General features: G+C 29.7%; 1 protein-coding gene across 5 annotated transcripts in view; it reads right to left on the bottom strand.

Annotated features, from left to right (window-relative positions):
• The window catches only part of Nup133 (nuclear pore complex protein Nup133), a 99,079-nt gene that overhangs the window by 60,319 nt on the left and 18,120 nt on the right, over positions 1-20,640 (bottom strand). For all 5 annotated transcript variants that reach the window (XM_075366626.1, XM_075366627.1, XM_075366625.1 and 2 more), the window contains 4 exons: positions 20,251-20,565; positions 14,683-14,856; positions 11,492-11,606; positions 3,868-4,047 (listed from right to left, as the gene is read on the bottom strand). In XM_075366626.1, the coding sequence (XP_075222741.1) occupies positions 3,868-4,047; positions 11,492-11,606; positions 14,683-14,856; positions 20,251-20,565 (784 nt within the window). The remainder of the gene's footprint in view (positions 1-3,867; positions 4,048-11,491; positions 11,607-14,682; positions 14,857-20,250; positions 20,566-20,640) is intronic.

The following is a 20,640-nucleotide window of genomic DNA, read 5'->3' as shown; positions in this document are numbered from 1 at the left end:
CAATAACTTCACCTAAGTTTATTGAGGATGCAAATGGCAGGCTGCTTATTGACGACTACGACATAACGCAGGGATGGAGAGACTACTTTGATAATCTGTTGAACGAGGAGTTCCCACGAACCGAATACCCATCCTGTGAATCTGTCTTAGGCGAAGAAGTAGAAGACATAACAGAATTGGAGGTCGAAGCTGCACTGAAAGAAATGAAAAGAGGTAAAGCAGTGGGATCGGACGAAGTGCCCATAGAACTGTGGAAGTCTGTTGGAGCGATCGGCATCCTCTTTCTCTGTATTTTCAACAAAATTAAAAGCAGAAGCTCGATGCCTGCGGCTTTTCATCAAAGCTTCCTTTTGCCGTTCTTCAAGGGCAAAGGAGACTCCAGAAAATGCGGCAATTACAGAGGTATAAAACCACTGTCGCACACTATGAAGCTTTGGGAAAGAGTCATTAACAACCGCCTGATGAAAATTGTACTGTCAAAAATTCACGTTAATCAATGTGGTTTCGTGCCTGGCAGATCAACAGTGGATGCGATTCAAGCTATGCGTATACTGGTGGAAAAGTTTAGAGACACTGCTACGAATTTGCATATGATATTCATAGACCTTGAGAAAGCTTTCGATCGAGTGCCGCGAGATTTGATATGGACGGCATTGAGAAGTCACGGTGTTTCAGAACCACAAGGGTGAGATGCATAGCAGGAACATCAACGGCTTTTCATGTGAACATGGGGGTACACCAAGGCAGCATGCTGAGCCCACTGCTCTTTAACATTGTTATTAATTATCTGACAACGCACATCATGGATGAATTGCTGCTGAGCGTACTTTTTGCTGACGATGTGGGTCTCACAAGTGAAAGTGTTGCGGTGCTGCAGGATGTTTTCAATCGCTGGAAATGTGCACTTGAAAGTCACGGTCTGAAGATCAGTGAATCCAAAACGGAATATATGTTCTTGCCATTCAGCGACGCGCAAGCACCATCGCCTGACATTATGATCAATGGTCGAGTTATGCCGAAGTGTACAAGTTTTAAGTATCTTGGATCTATATTGAATCAAAGAGGCGGCTGTGAGCAAGATGTGAATCATCGAATCACCGTGGCATGGTTGAAGTGGCAGCAGATTTCGGTTGTTCTTTGCGACAAGCATATGCCTCCAAAACTTAAGGGCTGAATGTATACTACATGGTTAGACCCGCACTTACATATGGAGCAAAGTGTTAGACATGATACGAGCAGTTTGATTGAGATCTCACGACTGCAGAGATGAAAATGTGTCGAATGTCTCTTGGTGTGACTAAGTTAGACCACATCAGAAGCGAATGAATACGAGGCTCCCTTCAAATAAAAGAGTCAGTGGCAGAGAAAATCTCTCGAAACCGAAACGATTGGTTCGAAAAGGTTGATTCTCAGCACCCTTCAAGTGTTACAAAAAAGATAATGGCTCTTAATATCCTGCCAGTCAAGAAACGACGAAGACCGAAGAACAGTTGGTATAGGCAGTTGGAAGATCGACGATTGAAACATGGCTTTACCCAGCAAGAGAAGGACGATAGCATGAACTCCAGAATGACACTCCGTTCAATGAGACCAAATTGAATTGAAATTTTACTGTTTTACTGCTTACCCTGGAGACTTTTGTCTCAGAACAGGAATTATATATGTAATATTAGTCATTATGTATATTAATAAAGCAAGGAAGAGAGAGAGATCACTTTTAGATAATAAATTTTAACTTGTTAATAGTCTTCAAGCTCAACTTTATCAGTCTCAGAGTATTCAATTACTGACACAATATCAAAGATAATAATGGACAGGAATCACTTATGGTCGAAAGCCCACTTACTAAAACTCATATGTAGTCATACTACTAAGTTTATTGAAATCACCAGACTGGCAATAAGCATATAACCACCATTATCAGTCAACATGCATTATATCACAGACAATTTTACTGCAGTAATAAAATTTTATAGCTTCTTAGTTCCGCTGGCCAAAAAACGTTTTCAAAATGTAAATCATAATTATCACAAACATATTAAAGGTATCATAATTATAAAAAAAACCTAAAAAACCACCCTTGATTCTTCATTAAAAAAAAATGGTGTTTTAAACTATAAAAGGAATAGAAATAATAAATCCTGAGTAAAACAGTAAACTACTCCCTTAAAACCTAATAATTCAGTAACCCAAGAAAATCTCAGGGAAGAATGATTCTGGAAATTTAAGTTTGAAATAACACTAAATGTCAGTGACTTAAGCCATATTTAATAAACTGGGACACAAAATATTAAAGTTAAACAACATTGGAAGCAAGTTCACTAGGCACTATTGGAATTTATTGATGGTTTACTGGCTAAAGCAGCTGGTTTTATTTTAGCTGAAAATAATTAACAAATGAATATAATAGTGTTTCCTGACTTATGGATTTATGCCTAGCTGCATATAATAGTGTGCAAACCCCAGGTTGTGAAGAGGGGAAAAGAAATATGATTGTTAGCTATGAATAAGGAACAACCTGAGTATGCTGTCAAATCAAATTTTTAAAAGGAAATGATAATTTAATAGTAGACACTGTAATGGTGTAGCAGGAGAGAATGAGAGCGGAAAGTAGTAGCACAATACTGATTAAAACAAAGGAATGAAAGAAGAATTAGAGAAATGTTTAGAATTTTGCACTAAATATAAACTTCATGAAAATCCCACAAAAGTTCATAAAAGAAAATAGATGTGAAACCAGGATATACAGAAAGCTATTAGATAATTGAAAGATACCAAAGGTGAGGCAGATATTTCAAAACCAAATTAAGGAGTGCAAAGTGTCCCTAGGTGTAGACATTGATTCTGATCACAATTTAATAACAATGACTTGTAGGTTAACATAAAATGAAAACAAAGAGATGGAATACAGACAAGCTAAAAGAGAATGATGCAAGTTAAAATTGAACAAATCATACGTTTAGGCCTAGAAGTTATTAATACAGAAGATTCAGTTAAACATAAATCTAAAAAGTTAAAAAAGGAAATAGGACAGACGAGGAGATGTCAGATTGAAAAGTAATAGGTAAAAACTCATGGATAAATAGTATACTAAAATTGATGGTGAACACAGAAGTATAAAAAATGCAAAAGATGACAAACACAGAAAATTGCATCAAAATAAAACAAGTGAAATTACTGAGAAATGTAAAGTAGCAAAGGAAAATGTGGAAGCCAGTGGAAGCCAAAATAAATTAGTATCACAGATGCCAATCGAAAATTATTGTTACAGAAAGAAAGAGCTAATAAAAGATAGGATTGTACAGAGGATAAAAATTCTGAGATAAAGTGGTAGAGAAGGAAAGACATTTGAATGACAGATGGAGGGTAATGAGGTATTAAATACAAAACATATAAATTAAATTAGGGAAACATGAAATGCAAGTAATTTATTTTATTTTGTTATTTAGATATAAAATTAAAATGATAGAACAAAGTAATGCAGACATTAAAAGTGGACTGACACAAACAAGAACTTTCACGTAAAATGATAAATTGCTAGTATCAAATAATAGATCTATGAATTAGAAAGAAAATATTTGTCTGTATTGTAGTGATTTATGTATGGTAGAGAAACACAAACATAAGAAAACAGAAAGAAAATGAACAATGTCTTTGAAAATTTGGCAAACTGAAAACTATCAATCCAACTTTAATAAGAGGCATGTCAGGAGAATAAAAGAATTTAATTGTTCAGTTAAATATTATATAAACATTGTGAAAAACACAAAACTTTTAACAAAAAAAAATTATTGTACTTTGTAAGAAATTTTTACTACAAAATTAATATTTTATAGGAAATTAGAAGCTTCTATCATAAATAATTACCTTGTAAAGCAACAATTTGTCTTTGACTGTAGATAAGAACTGTTTGACCCATCAATAAAAATTGTAGTGATTTTTCATCCATACCACTGTTCAAAAGTTGAGAAGAAATTTCAGGGGATCTTAAAGAACAAAACCAGGATACTTGTGTTGGTGGTACAACTCCTTCAGTGTTGATCCCAACTATATAACAAACAAAAATCCTTTAATAGCTACAATTTTCAAAACTTTAAAATCAAATCATAATAAAGATTTAAATTCTATAACTATGGATAGATATTAAATCCATAAGTTGTAACCATTCCTATATTATGGATATTAAACCAATATTAAGATTTAATTTCAAAGTTTTGAAATAAGGTTTAAAAAAGATTCAATTTCACTGTAAAGATTTAACATATAATTTAAAAAAAAAAACTTTGACAACTATTGTATGAGCAAAACATGAATGAAATAGACCACTTATCTAGTCAATAACTTGATCAATTGTCACACTTGTAAGTCAATTGTCACAGGATCATCAACTTTATTATGTAGTATACTAAACTATGTGAATAAATTTACATCTTACAACTAATGAATGATTTCAAACATTCTCATTAAATCTTCATATGGAACATGTAAGCGTAAACAATAATCAAAAGGTAATCTTAAGAACTTTCTTTACAAGCTTTTTACTATATCTACGTACAGCATGCAAATAGGAAATCAAATACACAACACACACACATTCTACATGCGACCTGACTAATGATTAATACAACATAATTGTGGAAACATTGGTAAATTATTTGAAGATCTAAAAATAAACCTGATTCCTGTAAGCTGTACTACATTTGCAAAATATGCAAAGAGATTACAAATTTTGCATCAAATACAATCCCCAAATCCTTAATCTCATCAAATATCCAATGGTTAGTGGAGGAAATTATGCAACCAAATAGGGAAAAAATAATATTTTAAGTATATGTCATTACAAAATACTTGGTAAGATTTAATTTGAATCTATTTTTCACATACCACCTAAATAGGTATTATATTATGTTGAATGAAAATGGATCTAGATCTTTGGAGGACAATAAATTTATCAGAAATTTTATTTCAAAATCTGATCAACATTCATTCAAAATTATTTCACTCCTATACTTTTGATTGCAATTCAGGTCAAAATTAGGACTGGATATTATCTCAATTAAATTAAAATCACCAAGCGTTCAAGAAATTAGTTCAGCCCAACTTAACAAGTAATATATATAAATAATAGTTAAATTATAACGATAGATTATTGGTTATGTATAACTATTAGTAGTTATAACCAATATATTATTAATGAGAAATAATAGTATAAATTTTCCTATGAAGTAGGATTCCCACAGAATTAAATTAAAATTAACAACCTATTCCATAAGGTAAATAAATTGAGGCAACAAAAATTGCAAATACCTACAAATTAATCAAAATTATAATAATAGCCACAAATAAATAATTAAAAAGATATACAAACTAACTATAAAATTATAAAACCAAAGAAAAATAAAAGTATAAATCTGATAAGAAGATTGTTAATTAATAAATATCAAATAGGGAGAATAAAACAGTGGTAAGCAGAAGTATAAACTACTTCCAATGCATAGCCCAACCCACTTCCATTTTCAGTTTCTCCAAATCATCCATACTACTTATTCTAAAAGAAGGTTCACCCTGAACTTTTCTCAACACTCTTTATTGTTACAATCAAGCAAGTGAATTTACATCCAGTTCACTCTTTAAAGAATATGATTTGATGAATATCATCAATCAACCAATTTTTTGGCTAAAAATTAACAACTTAACTCATTATACAAATTCTATCCAATAATTGCTAATTTTTATTTTCTGGAATATCTTCTTTGCTGATACTGTGTATTGTAGGGTCTGATTAAGTTCTGATTTTAATTTAAAAACATATTCTCTTAATATGTTATTTTCACATTTAACATATTTTAATTAATTAATATGTTTTTATTGATTTATCATGGACCTACGCCTTCAGTTCAGTTATTTCTTTTAAAATTTTGTTTTGAATAATAATCAAATTTTTTATTTCAGTAAGTATATTATCCAGCTTTTCAAAGACTGATAATCATTTAACATATCTGTGACCTTATCTTCTGCACTACCAGAACAGGTTCCCTTCAAAGACAATAATAATATTAATTTTATAATACTTGTTTATGTTGAAGATAATACAATCAGTCTACAAACGATCAACAGTAATCTGTGATAACACAGTATAACACTAAAAAAACTAATTAAATAGAATAAATTGCATCATTTAAATAATCACATTTTTCAGTTGATATAGAGTATTTTAAAAAACCTCTAAAAATCCATTCTAAACACAGGATAAAATGATAAAGATGATATGAAATGAGTCCTACTGGTTCAAATTAAAGGATGCACTATCCACGGAAATGAATTCTTGTTTTACTTCAATTTATTGTTTGAAAATGAACTATTTATCAAAGTACATTTGAAAAAGTGGTATTTGCTGTATTTATAGTCCTAAGCAGTTTTAATGTTTCTGTATTTTTTTCTAATATAAACAGTTAACATTTTACGTATTTGATGTTTATTAAGTTTTCTAATATGAGGGTAAATCGAATATAAACGGGATTTTTGTTCCTGAGAATCTAGGGTTGGTAGGACTGGTTCCATGCTTCTAGTATGCATGAGTGGGGTCATTAGGAGCGGGAGAGCCAGCCACTACCAACCAATTCATCAGTAACGCTCACGATGTCGAAGCAACAGGTGCACCCCTCCACTGCGCAACATATAATTATAAAATTTCTTGCTTGTGAAGGAGTTCAAGCGAGGGAAATTTTCTGGAAATTGACTGCACAGTTCAGAGACCAAACATTGTACAGGACTTGTGTGTTTGCCTGGCATAAAGAGTTCAAGGAAGGAGAACGAGTGGAAAATCTGGAAAACGATCGCCGTCTTCTGACCAGCATTACAGATGAAAACATTTGTGCTGTTTGAGATATTCTTGAAGACGATCAACGGGTGAGAGTATCTGAAATTGAAGAACAGGTCGGAATATGTTATGAGAGCTGTCACGCGATCAGCACAAACAACCTACAGTTCCATAAAGTGTGTGATGGGTCCCTCGCCTTTTGATCACAGATCAGAAGTTGAGACATTTGGAGGTCTGTCAGAGGCGTATAGTATGGTTTGCAAAAGAAGGTGATACATTTTTGAGTCAGATCATCACCTGTGATGAAACGTGAGTCCATCACTACACTCCCCACTCGAAACAAGCCAGTATGGAGTGGTGGAGGAAAGGGGAGGCAGCCCCAGTGAAAGCCAAGACTCGACTGTCGGCTGGCAAGGTTCTTTTAACAATTTGTTTTTACCGGTGAGGCATTTTGCTCGTTGATTTTATTCATGAATGATGCACAATCAATGCTGCTTACTATTGCAAGCTGTTGAATGAGGTGAGGGCAGCATATCACCACAAAAGATGAGACCAACCAATTCAAGAGGCCATCCTCCTCCACGAGAATGCCAAGACCCATACTGCAGCTCTAACAGTCTCAAAACTAGAAGAAATGCACTGGAATCAACTTGATCATCCTCCCTACAGCCCGGATTGCCCTGCGATTTTCATTTGTTTGGGCCGCTTAAAGAAGCTTCAGGAGGGCAATGATTTGAAAATGACAAGGGTATGGAAGGATATGTGTGCAATTGGCTCCTGATGCAACCAGCTTCATTCTACGATGCTGAAATAAAAAAACCTTCCTTCTTGCTGGAAAAAATGTATTTCTAAAGCAGGAAACTATGTAGAAAAATAAATTATATTTGTCTTTTATTTTTCAATAAATAAATTAAAAAAAAAAAATAAAATTCTGTTTATATTTGACTTACCCTCGTATTTTCAAATGCTGATTTTTATAATAATGATACACTTACAGAATACTGAATGATACATTAAACTGATTGAATATGAAATAATAATTAAGAAGCTGGTTATCACACTGAAAATAATATTTACTTTATATTGAAATGTACAATAGTTCTTTCGATATTAATATTAAAAAATCATTTCATTCAAATGTTATCTATTACATTTATAATAGCAGAATTAAGAGAGTCCTGAAATAATTCACGAGTCTATGTCACAGTATATTCTATTACCGCTGCAATTTCTTACCAAATATTATGTTTTATTTAGCACAATACATTCAAATACAATTACTAGTTCTTGAAAAATATTGGCTTTATTAGTAGATGATTTAAAAAAAAAATGAAATGTTCGAAAGCATACATAAATTATAAAACAGCAAAGAAAAACAATGTGTACTTTTTTCCAAATTTTTTTACTTCAAATTATTTTTTATTTTCCAAAATTTTATTTAGAAATACTAATTCAAATATTTAATTTTAGATTCTAATCAAAGAATGAGTAAAAGGTTTGAAAGTGGTGCTTGCAAGCGCAAGAGAAAGAGACTTCAATAGTATGAGGTAAAGAAGATAACAATGATTACTGCTTACATGCATGTGCCAACTAGTACTATTCAACTGGAAAAAAATATTACTGAAATGATACAGCAAGCTGTATGTGAGGAAACAGCCGTTGCACCCACTCAAAGTGAAAATACGGAACTAATAATAGAACCACTGACTGAACACGAATATACAAAGCCACAAGAAAATAATATGCATATTCAGAATTTTCTACAGACACCTAATGAGAAACACCAAGTTCAAAATATTGCAAATTCAAATAGTGATGTCAAATATATATCTACTGTAACAGATGTTGGTTTGCAGATTTATCACAAAATGATATATCTTATTGGATAGAGATGGGCACCTCTCAAGTTTACGATCATTGTGGACCATTTTTAAATTCCAAGCGAGTATATACGAATCAATCCAGGTTTTGTACAAAAGTTATTTTTTATTCAACAAAAGCCAGTGGAGAAAAATATAGCCTAGAATGGCTTGTGTAGTCTCCTTCAAAAGGCTGCGTTTTTTGCTTTGTTTGTAAACTCTTTCCAAATGTTACTGCTTCAGCAACAGCATTAGCTTTTGAAGGGTTTAATGATTGGAAAAACCCTGCTATCATGCAAAGACATGAAAATTTGGGAAATCATAGGAATGCTATGTTAATGTACTTAAAAAGAGCAAAAGGGAAAACTTTAACTTTAAGGCTAGAGGAACAAAAGAAAAGAGCAGCAATACTGGTGTTACGTTATAGAGAGTTTTCACTGTAATTTGTACTTTTGCAGAGCAAGGCTTACCATTTAGAGGAGACAATGAAAAATTTGGAACCCCAAATTACAGCAATTACTTTGGTCTTCTAGAAATAGTAGCAAAATTCAATCCCTTTTAAAGGATCATATCGATCGGTATGGAAATTCTGGGTCAGGAAAACTTTCATATTTGTCCAAAATTATATGTGAGGAAATTATTCAACTTATGGCAAAAGTCATAAGCAAAAACTACAGAAGCTATTTTAGAAAATTACTATGATATCACCGATGCACTCAATCATTTACATTCAGATATTAATAAAAAAGGTGATACTAGATTGAGGGCCAACAATCTTTTACAGTAGATGAAGAATTTGAATTTGTATTAATGCTCCATTTTTGGAACCGAATACTGGGGCATTTTTATAAAGTTAATAAATTTCTTCAAAACCCTAATATTTTACTTAGTAGTTGTGCAAATTTGTACATGTCACTTCTGGGTATTTTACGTGAAATTAGAGAAGATTTTGATGCACTTGAGCAACATGTTACCAAATACTGAATATAAAACTGCTAAAAGGATAAAAAGATGTAAAAAGCAAGGGAATTATGAAAATTTATCTGATCTTGATGCCTTAGACGAACTCTCATCAAGAGATAAATTTAGGTTTAAATCACATTCCTATATTAGATGCATCATTAATATAGCAAGAATAACCAGATGTCAACCAAAATCTTGAAAAAAGAATTATTACATTTCCATACATACATGAGACAAACGCATAGGCCTTCAAAAAATTCCACTTTGTCACATACAGACCTATTATTTGATGTTGACAAAGTCAACATCAAATAATATTCAAAGAAAATATTCAGGTGTCCTTTTCCAATATGGAATCAATCTTGTGGCTGTTTCTCAGTTTAAAAGTCACTAAATGCACTGGAGAAAGGTCACTTTCAAGACTTAAAAATATCAAACGTGAACTAAGAAGCACAATGACCCAGAAGAGGTTGTTTTCATTAAGTATTTTATACATCGAAAATGAGACATTCAGAAAAATAAGTTTTGATGAACTTATAAAAGATTTCTGAGAAAAAAATTAGAAAGAAATTTTTTTAATTTACTTTTTTTTTAAATGTATATTTAGCCTTACATGGATTGAATCAGTTCTTAAAACTGTAAGACCTGCTTTTATAAAATAACAATTAACATAAAATTTAATATGATATTTTCTTTTTTGTGATTTGGATTTTGTTTGAATTAAGTTTGATTTGGTTTAGTTTAAGTATGAATTAAATTTGGTTTAATGTATTGAATAAATTTAATTTGATAGAAAATATGATACAATTGGATATTTTCCTTTTGTAGTCAAATGATTTTTATTATTCAAATTTTGTTTCTTAGTAAGTTTTGTGTTTGATTAGATGTTGCTACAAATGCTAGATATGGTGTTGAGAATAAATACATAAATGTTCTTGGATTTTTTTATTAATTATCCTTACCACATTTTTTATAAAGGTTTAGTTAATTAATGCAAATTTATTGTAGATCACTGTAATAAATTATACTAATTAAAACATATTGCATTTAACATACTGCCATATATCATACTATTGATGTATTTTATTATTACCTCTCATGTGATTTACAAAATTAAAAATAGGAGGTGGAAGGACCTCGTAAGTGGAATAGCCAGACCTGGTGGTCTACCACAATTTTTCCACTTTTAACTCAAGGTAACATTGGAGAAAGATAAGATGTTTATTATTTTGTTTTTACTTGGGTTTAACAATGCAATCTTCACAAAAATTTTAAATAAATGAAGAAAATCTCACTAATAATACTTCTTGTTTTTAAAGTACATTAGAAAACCATTCACAGTATTTCATTGAATGTTTCAATATCTGTTTCAAAATGTTTGTTAAAACAGTTCTTAATAATCTGAATATGAAGGATAATAATTAGAAGGATAACAATCACTAAATATGTGGAAACAGTAGTAAATCTCATTTAAAATACTTTCAAAAACTTGGAACAGATTTAAGTTACTGATAGCAGCTAAAGAACAAGTAACACTTAAAAAAAGGCAGTTATCGGAATTGTTTTATTTATATTACCTTTTTTATTTATAGTTTTTCTTATATCATACTTCACTAAACTATAATTCACTGGCAAAATCAATTATAAGTAGCCATAACATAACTTTACATTAAAAAAATGTTGTTTATGTTACTGAACTGTTTAATCATGTCTTTCTAGAACAAAACAATTTTAAAGAAAGTTTAACAACTAAACATATAGTTCTTAAAACAACTTCACCCTGAGGAAAATTAGTAGTCTAGAATATATAACACAATATAAATTCAATGTTTTTTAAATTCATTCTAACCAAGGGCATAATGGAATACAGAATCTGGAGTAGCAGCAGCAACTAAAAGAAGAATTCCAGAATCCATACGCTGCATGTCTGAAAGTCCAATATCAATATCTTGGTTTTGAATCTCCTGAAATAAAATAAAAGAAAAAAATTATCACCATGCAACAATAATGAAAAAATAACAGGGTAATTTAGCAATTAAAATGACAAAATACATTAAAAATTAATCAAAGTAAAATCCTGATGAATGAATTTTAAGTTATGTAGATGATCTCTGTATCACATTGTAATATTTTAACACAATGTTTTATTCTGTATCATAGCAAATAATACATAAATTAAAATTTTTTTTATATAAAACAAATTAAATTACTTATCATACTCCATGAAATACTAATAAAAAAAGTCATAATATGTGATATGACATTGTGAGCTTACTTCCAAATTAAAAAAAAAAAAAAAAAAATTAATTTGAAAAGCTCAAGTGAATCAATATAAAGTAAAAGCTCAATCACAAAACAATTCAAATCAAGGGGGGAACAACGAAAAAATGTACTAGGGCCTATGTAGTCTGATCACATGTATATTATTAAAATTAAAAAAATAATTAACATTAACAATACGATAAATAATTTTTTTAACATAAATTAAACATATTAGGCATATCAAAATTATTTGGAATCATATTTTGAATCATATATATGGAGTCATAGAAAACACATTTCCACACTACTCGTCTGTCATATTTAAAAAAAATATATAAAATAAAGTAATTAACATTAACAATACAATAAAATAATTTTTTTAACATTAGTTAAACATATTATTTATATCAAAATTATATGGAATCATAGAAAACACACTTCCATACTACTCGTCTGTCATATTTAAAAAAAATATCTTATCATTAATTTTTCTCTTCATTATACATAAGGATACTTTCCTGCACATATAAAAATAATGATGACCTCGCATCGAATACACCTATTTACCCAGTCTCACTGTCCTGTCATATTGAACAAAGAACACCACCATCACTTCTGTGCGATCTAACTTAAAACATGTCTCCACTCCATGACTGCTACATTCACACTAGCCCCGAAAACAAAGAATGTCAGTCTGGCTTCCCCCGCCAGACGCCCGTTCGTATTTATGCACATACACACTTTTTTTCTGAGAATGTATATGCTCACACCAGTCCACGATGACACCACCGTCTGGCTATCCAGACCATGTCAGACATCAAAAAACAAAGTTATGTAATACAATTTCTTATCATACTAATTACGTTTATTTAACTATTAAAATAATATAATACTATTGCCTATTTTCTGTTTTTAATATCAGCTAAGCCAAATGAATATTAACTATCTTTTAAAATATTGAAACTTTTCTTTATGACATAATATATATTGTTCGTAACCAACAAAATTTAGAATGGTTACAACATAAGCATAAAATTGTTGAGAACAGCTGACTGGAATGTATCATGACAGGAGAGTATTAGATTGAAACAGTAGAAAATGCAAAGAACAGAGAAAGGAAAAATTTACAGTTAATCTAAAAGAAAACTGAACAACATTTTGAGCACCTCTGAAAGATAACATCTATTTAATAACATAGTAGTCTCACAAATTTCAGTTTAACAGAGATCACATAGTTTACAACAATTTAAATCTAGACTACGAAAAACATCAACTTTTATGAATTAACACAAAGTTGTAAATGCACTTTATTGTTGTTTCTATCCATTACTTAGTTTTATTTATGCACACATGATTATTATCTAACTAATACATTCATCCTAATGTTCACTGATAAAAAAAACCAATTGAAAAAACTTTTGACTCTAGCTGGAAAAAATAATTAATGAAAAAATCCCTTTCGGCACATTGGAAGGCGGAGGTAGATTTCACCGGTGCTAAGTAGGGAATAAAAAAGATTTCTACCTTAAAGTTAAGAAAAATCTCAACTTTACTCAATATGACAATGGTTGCATGTGAAAAAAAATTTCACATGTTTAGCGTACGACAAGCACCATCTCTTTCAATTTCAGCAACATTTTGGTCATCCCTTGCTAAATTTCATTCAAGTTAGCATCTGTGTAATGAATATACTTCATAATGGAAGCATATCAATAGCAACAATATCAGTAAATTTTCAGTCATTATTTTCAATACCTCTTTAGTACCTTAAATAGGTTCCTTTTAATATTATCTAACAATTTTTTTATGATGTTTCTATATGTTAATCAGAGTAGTAGTTATCCTACTGTTGACAACCAAATTGAGAAGTTGAAACATCTAACCCAATGGACACATTAAAAAAATTTCAATGTCTATATTCAATATAATTCCTTCAGATTTTTAATTTATAAATCTGAAAACAATCCAACAATAATGAAATAACTTTAAACAGTTAAACATCACACAGTTTCACATGATTTATATCAAATAACAAGCATCCATAATATTAACATTGATATCGATTTTTGCATCATGTGACCAACTGTACTAAATAAGTGAAGCAGTACATTAATTTTTAAGTATTGTATTTCAGGATGAATGAACTATGCATGTCATAATGAAAGAAAGGTAATAATATATTTTCATGAACAGCTTGGAGAGTGTCTAGTAACACTAGCACATAAAATCACAGCACAATTTATTGTTATGTTTCTTTTTTTGAGGAGAATTTCATGTGTCAAATAGCACTTCTTATTGAGTATTCAAAGATTTCTTTCTATAAAAACCAGGAAGATACTTTTTTGCAAACCAATATTTAACAGACAAATATTTCATGTTATTCGCATAAATTATAAATGAAAATGCCAGCATAAGTCAGAACATGAGAAATACTCTCTATATATTATTGTTATTAAGTTAAAATATTTTCTGTTGTCATTTTTATTTCTTATTATATAAGACATAATATCATTTCTTCCTTCCCAGGTTGAAGAGCAACTTTTACAGCTAGTCACTGATAGATCACTGAAATTAAACAATATTGAGTCCCGTTTTCAAAAAATTCCCAGCATAGTGGGGCTTGCTGGAATCTGCTTGGATGTATGATGGTAGCTGTAAGATAACAACAACCTTAGCAGTCTATGAAACACATAGACAAAAGGAAAAACTAATTACGGCAATAAAAAAATACAATAGATAACTTAGATATTTATATAAGTTGTAAAACGACTCACTCACAGGAATAAAGCTATTAAAAGCTTCTCTAATAGTGCGTGTAATGTCACATTCATATACAAGGTGTTCTGGTTCCTTTGAAAAAATCAACCACTTCTGTAAAGAATGCCCAGCTAGTACCAAAACTTCCCACTCACCATCACTACTAACACTTACTGTTACCATCTTCACCAGTTTCTAAAAATAGAAAAAATGTGAGTATATTAATAATATATGTAATAGAGCACATTATGGTAAACAATCATAAAATTAAAATAGTAAAACAATTTAAATATCTAGGGGAAATAACAACTTATAATTTAAATGAAAAAGTGACATGGCAAAACAGGACAAATAAAATGATTAAATCCCAAAAATTAACTTGGTCAACATATAACAAAAAATGCCTTTCTGCTAAAACAAAACGTAAACATTATAAAACTGTAGTTCAGCCAGAAGTCACCTACAGAAGCGAGACCCTTTTCAAAATCACTCAGAAAAACCGAATTGATAAAATTCTGAAAATAGAGAGGAGAATTGTCAGAACGTGTATCAATAAAAAACACCAAAAAGAAGGCCAATGGTGGATTGTGCCAAATGAGGTGGTGTATCGAGAAATAGAGCCTGTTACTGATACTATGCGGAAAAAAGAATCTCTTTCTTTGGTCATCTCATAAGGACACCGGAAACAAGATTGTCAAGAAATATCATTGAAAAGCTCTGGTTCCAAAAGCTAGAAGTAGGATGGATCAAAGAAATTAGAGAAGATATGAAAGAACTGGGAATTTCCCTGACTGACCTACAGAATAAAACTGGAAAAATTACAAAGCTAAAAGACAAAAGCATTAGATTTAAACAAAAGACGACAAACGACAAAATACAACGAAGAGGGTGTTTACGGATGAAGAAAAGAAAGCAAGATCTGAACGGATGAAGAAATACTGGGCAGCTCGGAAGAGTAAAATAACACGCTTTTCTCAGAAAAGATAAAACTAAAATTGACTTAAGTGGTCCCATGTTGGCCGTAAAAGCATAATAATAATATATATATATATAAACCACCAAAACAAAGAAATCAGATAAGTAATACTTACCATATTAATTCCAATAATTGATTTTTGGTGGATTCTGCAACTTCATTTGGTACTGAATTCTATAATTACATTAAAACATATATATATATAATTTGTCAATTTGTTGAAGTTGTTTTATTTTTAAAATTATTATTGATGTATTGCAAATTCTGCTGTATCGTACCAAATGACGTAAAATTTTTAAGAGAAAACAATTTTGACAAATTATAAATAAGTTTTAATGTAATTATAGAATTCAATACCAACTGAAGATGTGGGACCTGTGAAAATTGACTATTAGAATTAATATGGTAAGTTATATCTAATTAATGTGCTTTGGTGGTTTATAATTTATATAATATTAAACTTTGTTGACACAGTGGTCAATATGTTAATAAATAATTTGAATTTAAAAATACAAATAATATATAAATACATATAGATAACATATATATTTATAAAATGTAGAATATGCATTGTGTATTTGTAAATTATGATATATATGTATATACATTTCACAATTTTTTTTTTAACAAAATATGTATTTTTAAAAGAGTAAAAGCAAACTACTGGCTGAGACGCTACCACTGATCATTTCAGTCTTTCATTAAGGGGTCCCAGGTTCAAATCCTAGTCAGGCATGACATTTTGCATACCCTATATTCCCAAGTAAAAGCTTCTCTACATACTTCTGTGTTGAATTAATTTGTCAAAAAAAAAAAAAAAAAATAGAAAATAAAAAGGTAATTACTCTAAATACACTGAATGACAACTAAACTTTAAGACAGATAGTTCCAATATACTTGCTTGACAACATATTGTGGTCAGGAGACATGTACCTAAAGAGTGTATCACTCTACATCAGCTCAAATTTTTTATTCTAAAATTAAGAATAAAATGTGGTTTAACATCTATATTGAATGAGCGTTTCAAATGTGTAAGATTTAAAAATAAAACACAAATAATTAACCTGTTAGATATTGATAAAATATAAAAGTATTGTTACACCAATCTCTTTCATGCAGTGTGCTCTTATCAAGTTAGTTGTTATTCTAATTCCTTTACATCTCCTACAACTTACATCTGACATTTACAAATAAAAAACATGTTTTAAAGCCTAAAAACAATATTCTTTTCAAATATAAATGATTCAAAAGAAAAAACTTTTTGATAAGTTTCATCAAGTTGAATATTTATACAAAAGTTTAACTAATTGAAAAAGAAACCTACTTTTGTTTACACTAAATTAAAATTGAATAATTTCAACAAAAGACTATTAGATAATTTTGCTTATTATTAGTCATGTTCATGGAATAATAATAAAAATACATTTATCAGCTAAACGACTTGTAAAAAGCATAATACATTTAATTCAGTATATTAATAGATTATAAGTATTATTGCAGTTTTTGTTAAATACTACACTCCAAAAGACCATCAACCTAGACTGAATTCACCTACAAGTTTTATTATGTCATGACATTCAAACCACCAACTATCCGTCTAGTTCAGGATCTTTCATGCTTTCATCAACTAGCAGGAAACTTTTAACACAGAAAAATAATTAGAAATTTAAAAATCAGCCATATGCCATAATGACCACATCAACTCTAATGAATTAATGATAAAAATCAGGTATAGGCCATAATGAATTAATGAGTTAACGATCACATCAACTCTCTCCTTTAGCTTCAGCTTCACTTGTGTCATTCTAGTTTCCTCATTTCTAACCTCATCAAAAAATGTCAGCCCATAACATATCTCCTTTTAGTCAATCCTTTTTCTTAGTCTGTTATTACTATAAGCAGACTACTCTTAACGAAACATGTAAAATGTCAAGACATATTATACCACGAAACATTCTTGCTCGATAAAACAAAATGAAACTTCTTGATTATCTTTCACTTCCAACCTTGTTCAGGATATCCTTAATGACAAATGCTTCTGAAGTGAAGAAAAACACTCATATACTTAACATATTTAGTAGCTTTTATAATACCTTCATTAGTAATAATAACAATATCCTCTCAATCTCCCCCAACTTAACTTCTAATCCTCATTTCTTATATTCCTCAACCCATTTTCTAGTTATATATTCAACATCAAACCTAACCTCAGTAACAATCACTTCGTAATTAGCAAATAAAAATCATTAGAATATTCCCTTTTAATTATTACTTATGTAATAACAATTAAAAGGGAAACATTCAAAAACACTGAAATTGCTATACATTTTAAAATGGTGAAGATAATTTTGTACGTTTAAAAGTAATGTTTAACCAGAATTATAACACAAAACTTATTTTTTTAAATTTTATTTCATAGATTTGTCATTGTATCATATTTTTTATTTATGTGTACAAATAATATTTATACAATACCAATGTATTCTAAAATTGCATTTACTTTAATAACTTACTAGCTTTTTTTTTCAATTAAAAAAAAAATTGTTTTATTTTTTACATTATAGCAAGTGGTTTTATGAGACAAATACTTTATTACTTTACTTAGTAAATTAATCACTTTCAGTTCTCACTTGTTGTTTGGGGCTATATGAGTTCCAAACAAGTGTATCACATATAATACTCACTAATTAATATCATACACACAAGTAATACTAAAAATGAAATTATTCAATTTTATTAAGTTATTAATTAATTTTATCACCTTAATTGATTATAGATTTAAATTTTGTTAATTTGATATTTATTTTTTGAAATTCTAACTTGTTTTTCTGCCCAAAAAATTTGCATTTATCTTTGAAAATTATAGACTTCTTTCTTACAGATTTTTAGACTAAATTTGCACCTTTACAGTTTTTATAAAAGTGATGCTGAAGCAGTGAAGACTAACTTATACCTCAGAACATTATGATTTCTATTGAAAACAAAAATTAAAAAACTGACATAACTGTCATTAATTTAGAACAACTGCTATTGAGTTTTGAAAATATGGTTTAGTAGCATGATTTCTGAAGTTTTAAATGATACAGAAATACTTAACATGCAATGTAGATGAAAATAAAATAAAAATTTTGCAAACTTAAAATTTTAACATTATTGGACTTAATTAAGACTGCCTACAAGATTACATAAAAATGCGCAAAAAGATGATTCTATTAATACATGGAATTAAGTCTAAACAAAATTACTTTGTACAAATAGTGGAGATTGTTCAAAATAGATTTTCATAGTCTTATTACTGGACTTCTGGCTATAAAAGCGGTATTATATATACTTGGTTGAAAGGTAGATCTGTATACTGATTTCAGATTTTTTGTAAGTGATTGCTCAATCACATACCAGTTGCTGTTTACAGATGTAAATAATTATTTTAAGCAATATTACAATTACGGAATAAAGAAATTTGCACTCAATCTCCAATCACTGCAATACTTAGTAATGAAAGAACAGATGAGATTACAAGAGCTGTATCAGAAATTGGCCCAATGTCACAACTCCAGCAGCCTTTCAAAAACTATGTTTCCACTGCAAAACAAGAATAGGAATCTGGTGTGATGCAAACACTGGATATCATCTTTATAACATTCAACCTTCCTTCACTGACAAAATCCTACACCACAGATATTCTGTTTTATCATCAACATCGTTCAAAATTAATTGTTGTGCAATCATATATAACCTGAATCATACAGATATTTAAAGTAATTTTGTGTAAATATTTAAGAAGGATGGTGGGAAAACAACGTAAAAAAATTATATGCATTTTATAGAATCTAAAAGTAATTTTAGTATTTAAGAGTCTTACCAAATGTGGATGCGCAAACAAATTTAATAATTTTTCTATTCTTAAATTCTGACTGACATTTTGAAGTAAAATTGAAAATAATCAACTACCAAAAAACTATGAATTCTTAACTTGGTTCAAATTTAAAAAAAAGGATTTTTTATTTTTTTTTTAATTTTCAATGTTATTTTGTATGTTTTTATATTCTGACATTTATCTTGTTTTTATTTTTTTTATTTTTATTTTCTAAACAAAAAATATAAAGATTAATTTGGCATAAAATACAACAGGTTTCTAAAACATGTGGACAAAAAAAATATTATTATGTTACAGCATAATAATAATAATCCATTAACCAATAATTTAAATAATGTATTTTTCCTTCCCTTATTTACATACTGTGTTACATATCACATTTTTATTTATTATTTTCCTTTTTTTTGTTTTAAAAGTAATACTTAAATACTCAAACTTTTTTCATAAAAACAAAGTACTGAAAATATGGAAATTCCATTTTAGATACTAATATTACCATATTAATATTACTAATATTACCTGCTAATATTCTACTGACACTAAAACTGAAACTAATAATGCCGTACCTGCTGAGTAAATACAAGTATATTATTATATTGTAATAACTGCAACACTTCATAAAATTTTAAACTTTTTTTTTGTATTGTGAAAAAGAAGATAAAAGTAAAACATTTATATCAAGTCTATAGAATAAATGGTTACAGAATTTAATACATTGAAAAAGATTTATACATACTGTTTCCATAATCTGCGAAGACTGTAATCCAAAAAAAAGCGAAGACATTTTACGTGATATACCACCTAGCCATCCATGAGGAGTTTTAATGGTACGACATATTAATGTATGTCTAGCAGAAGATATCTGTGGTGTAACTAAAACTAGAGTAGCAGTGGTTGTAGCCAAAAGAACTCCCAGAGGAAGTATTAACTTAAGGCAGTCACACTCCTGACCTTGTAAATCAGTATTTGCTTCAATACAACTACTTTCATGTGCGATACTTGGCCAGTAATGAATTACTCCTCCTGGAGAAACTGCAATACAGCTTGGCATCTGTTGGTTTAAAAAACACGCAATAATTTAATGTGGAAAAACAAATCGCTCTATTAATAATTGTCTCATCATGGA

This window comes from Lycorma delicatula, chromosome 5, assembly GCF_047948215.1.
Source record: "Lycorma delicatula isolate Av1 chromosome 5, ASM4794821v1, whole genome shotgun sequence".
Taxonomy (NCBI): Eukaryota; Metazoa; Arthropoda; class Insecta; order Hemiptera; family Fulgoridae; genus Lycorma; species Lycorma delicatula.
Note: the sequence above shows the minus strand (reverse complement) of the source record. Positions and strands in the feature narration are given on the sequence as shown.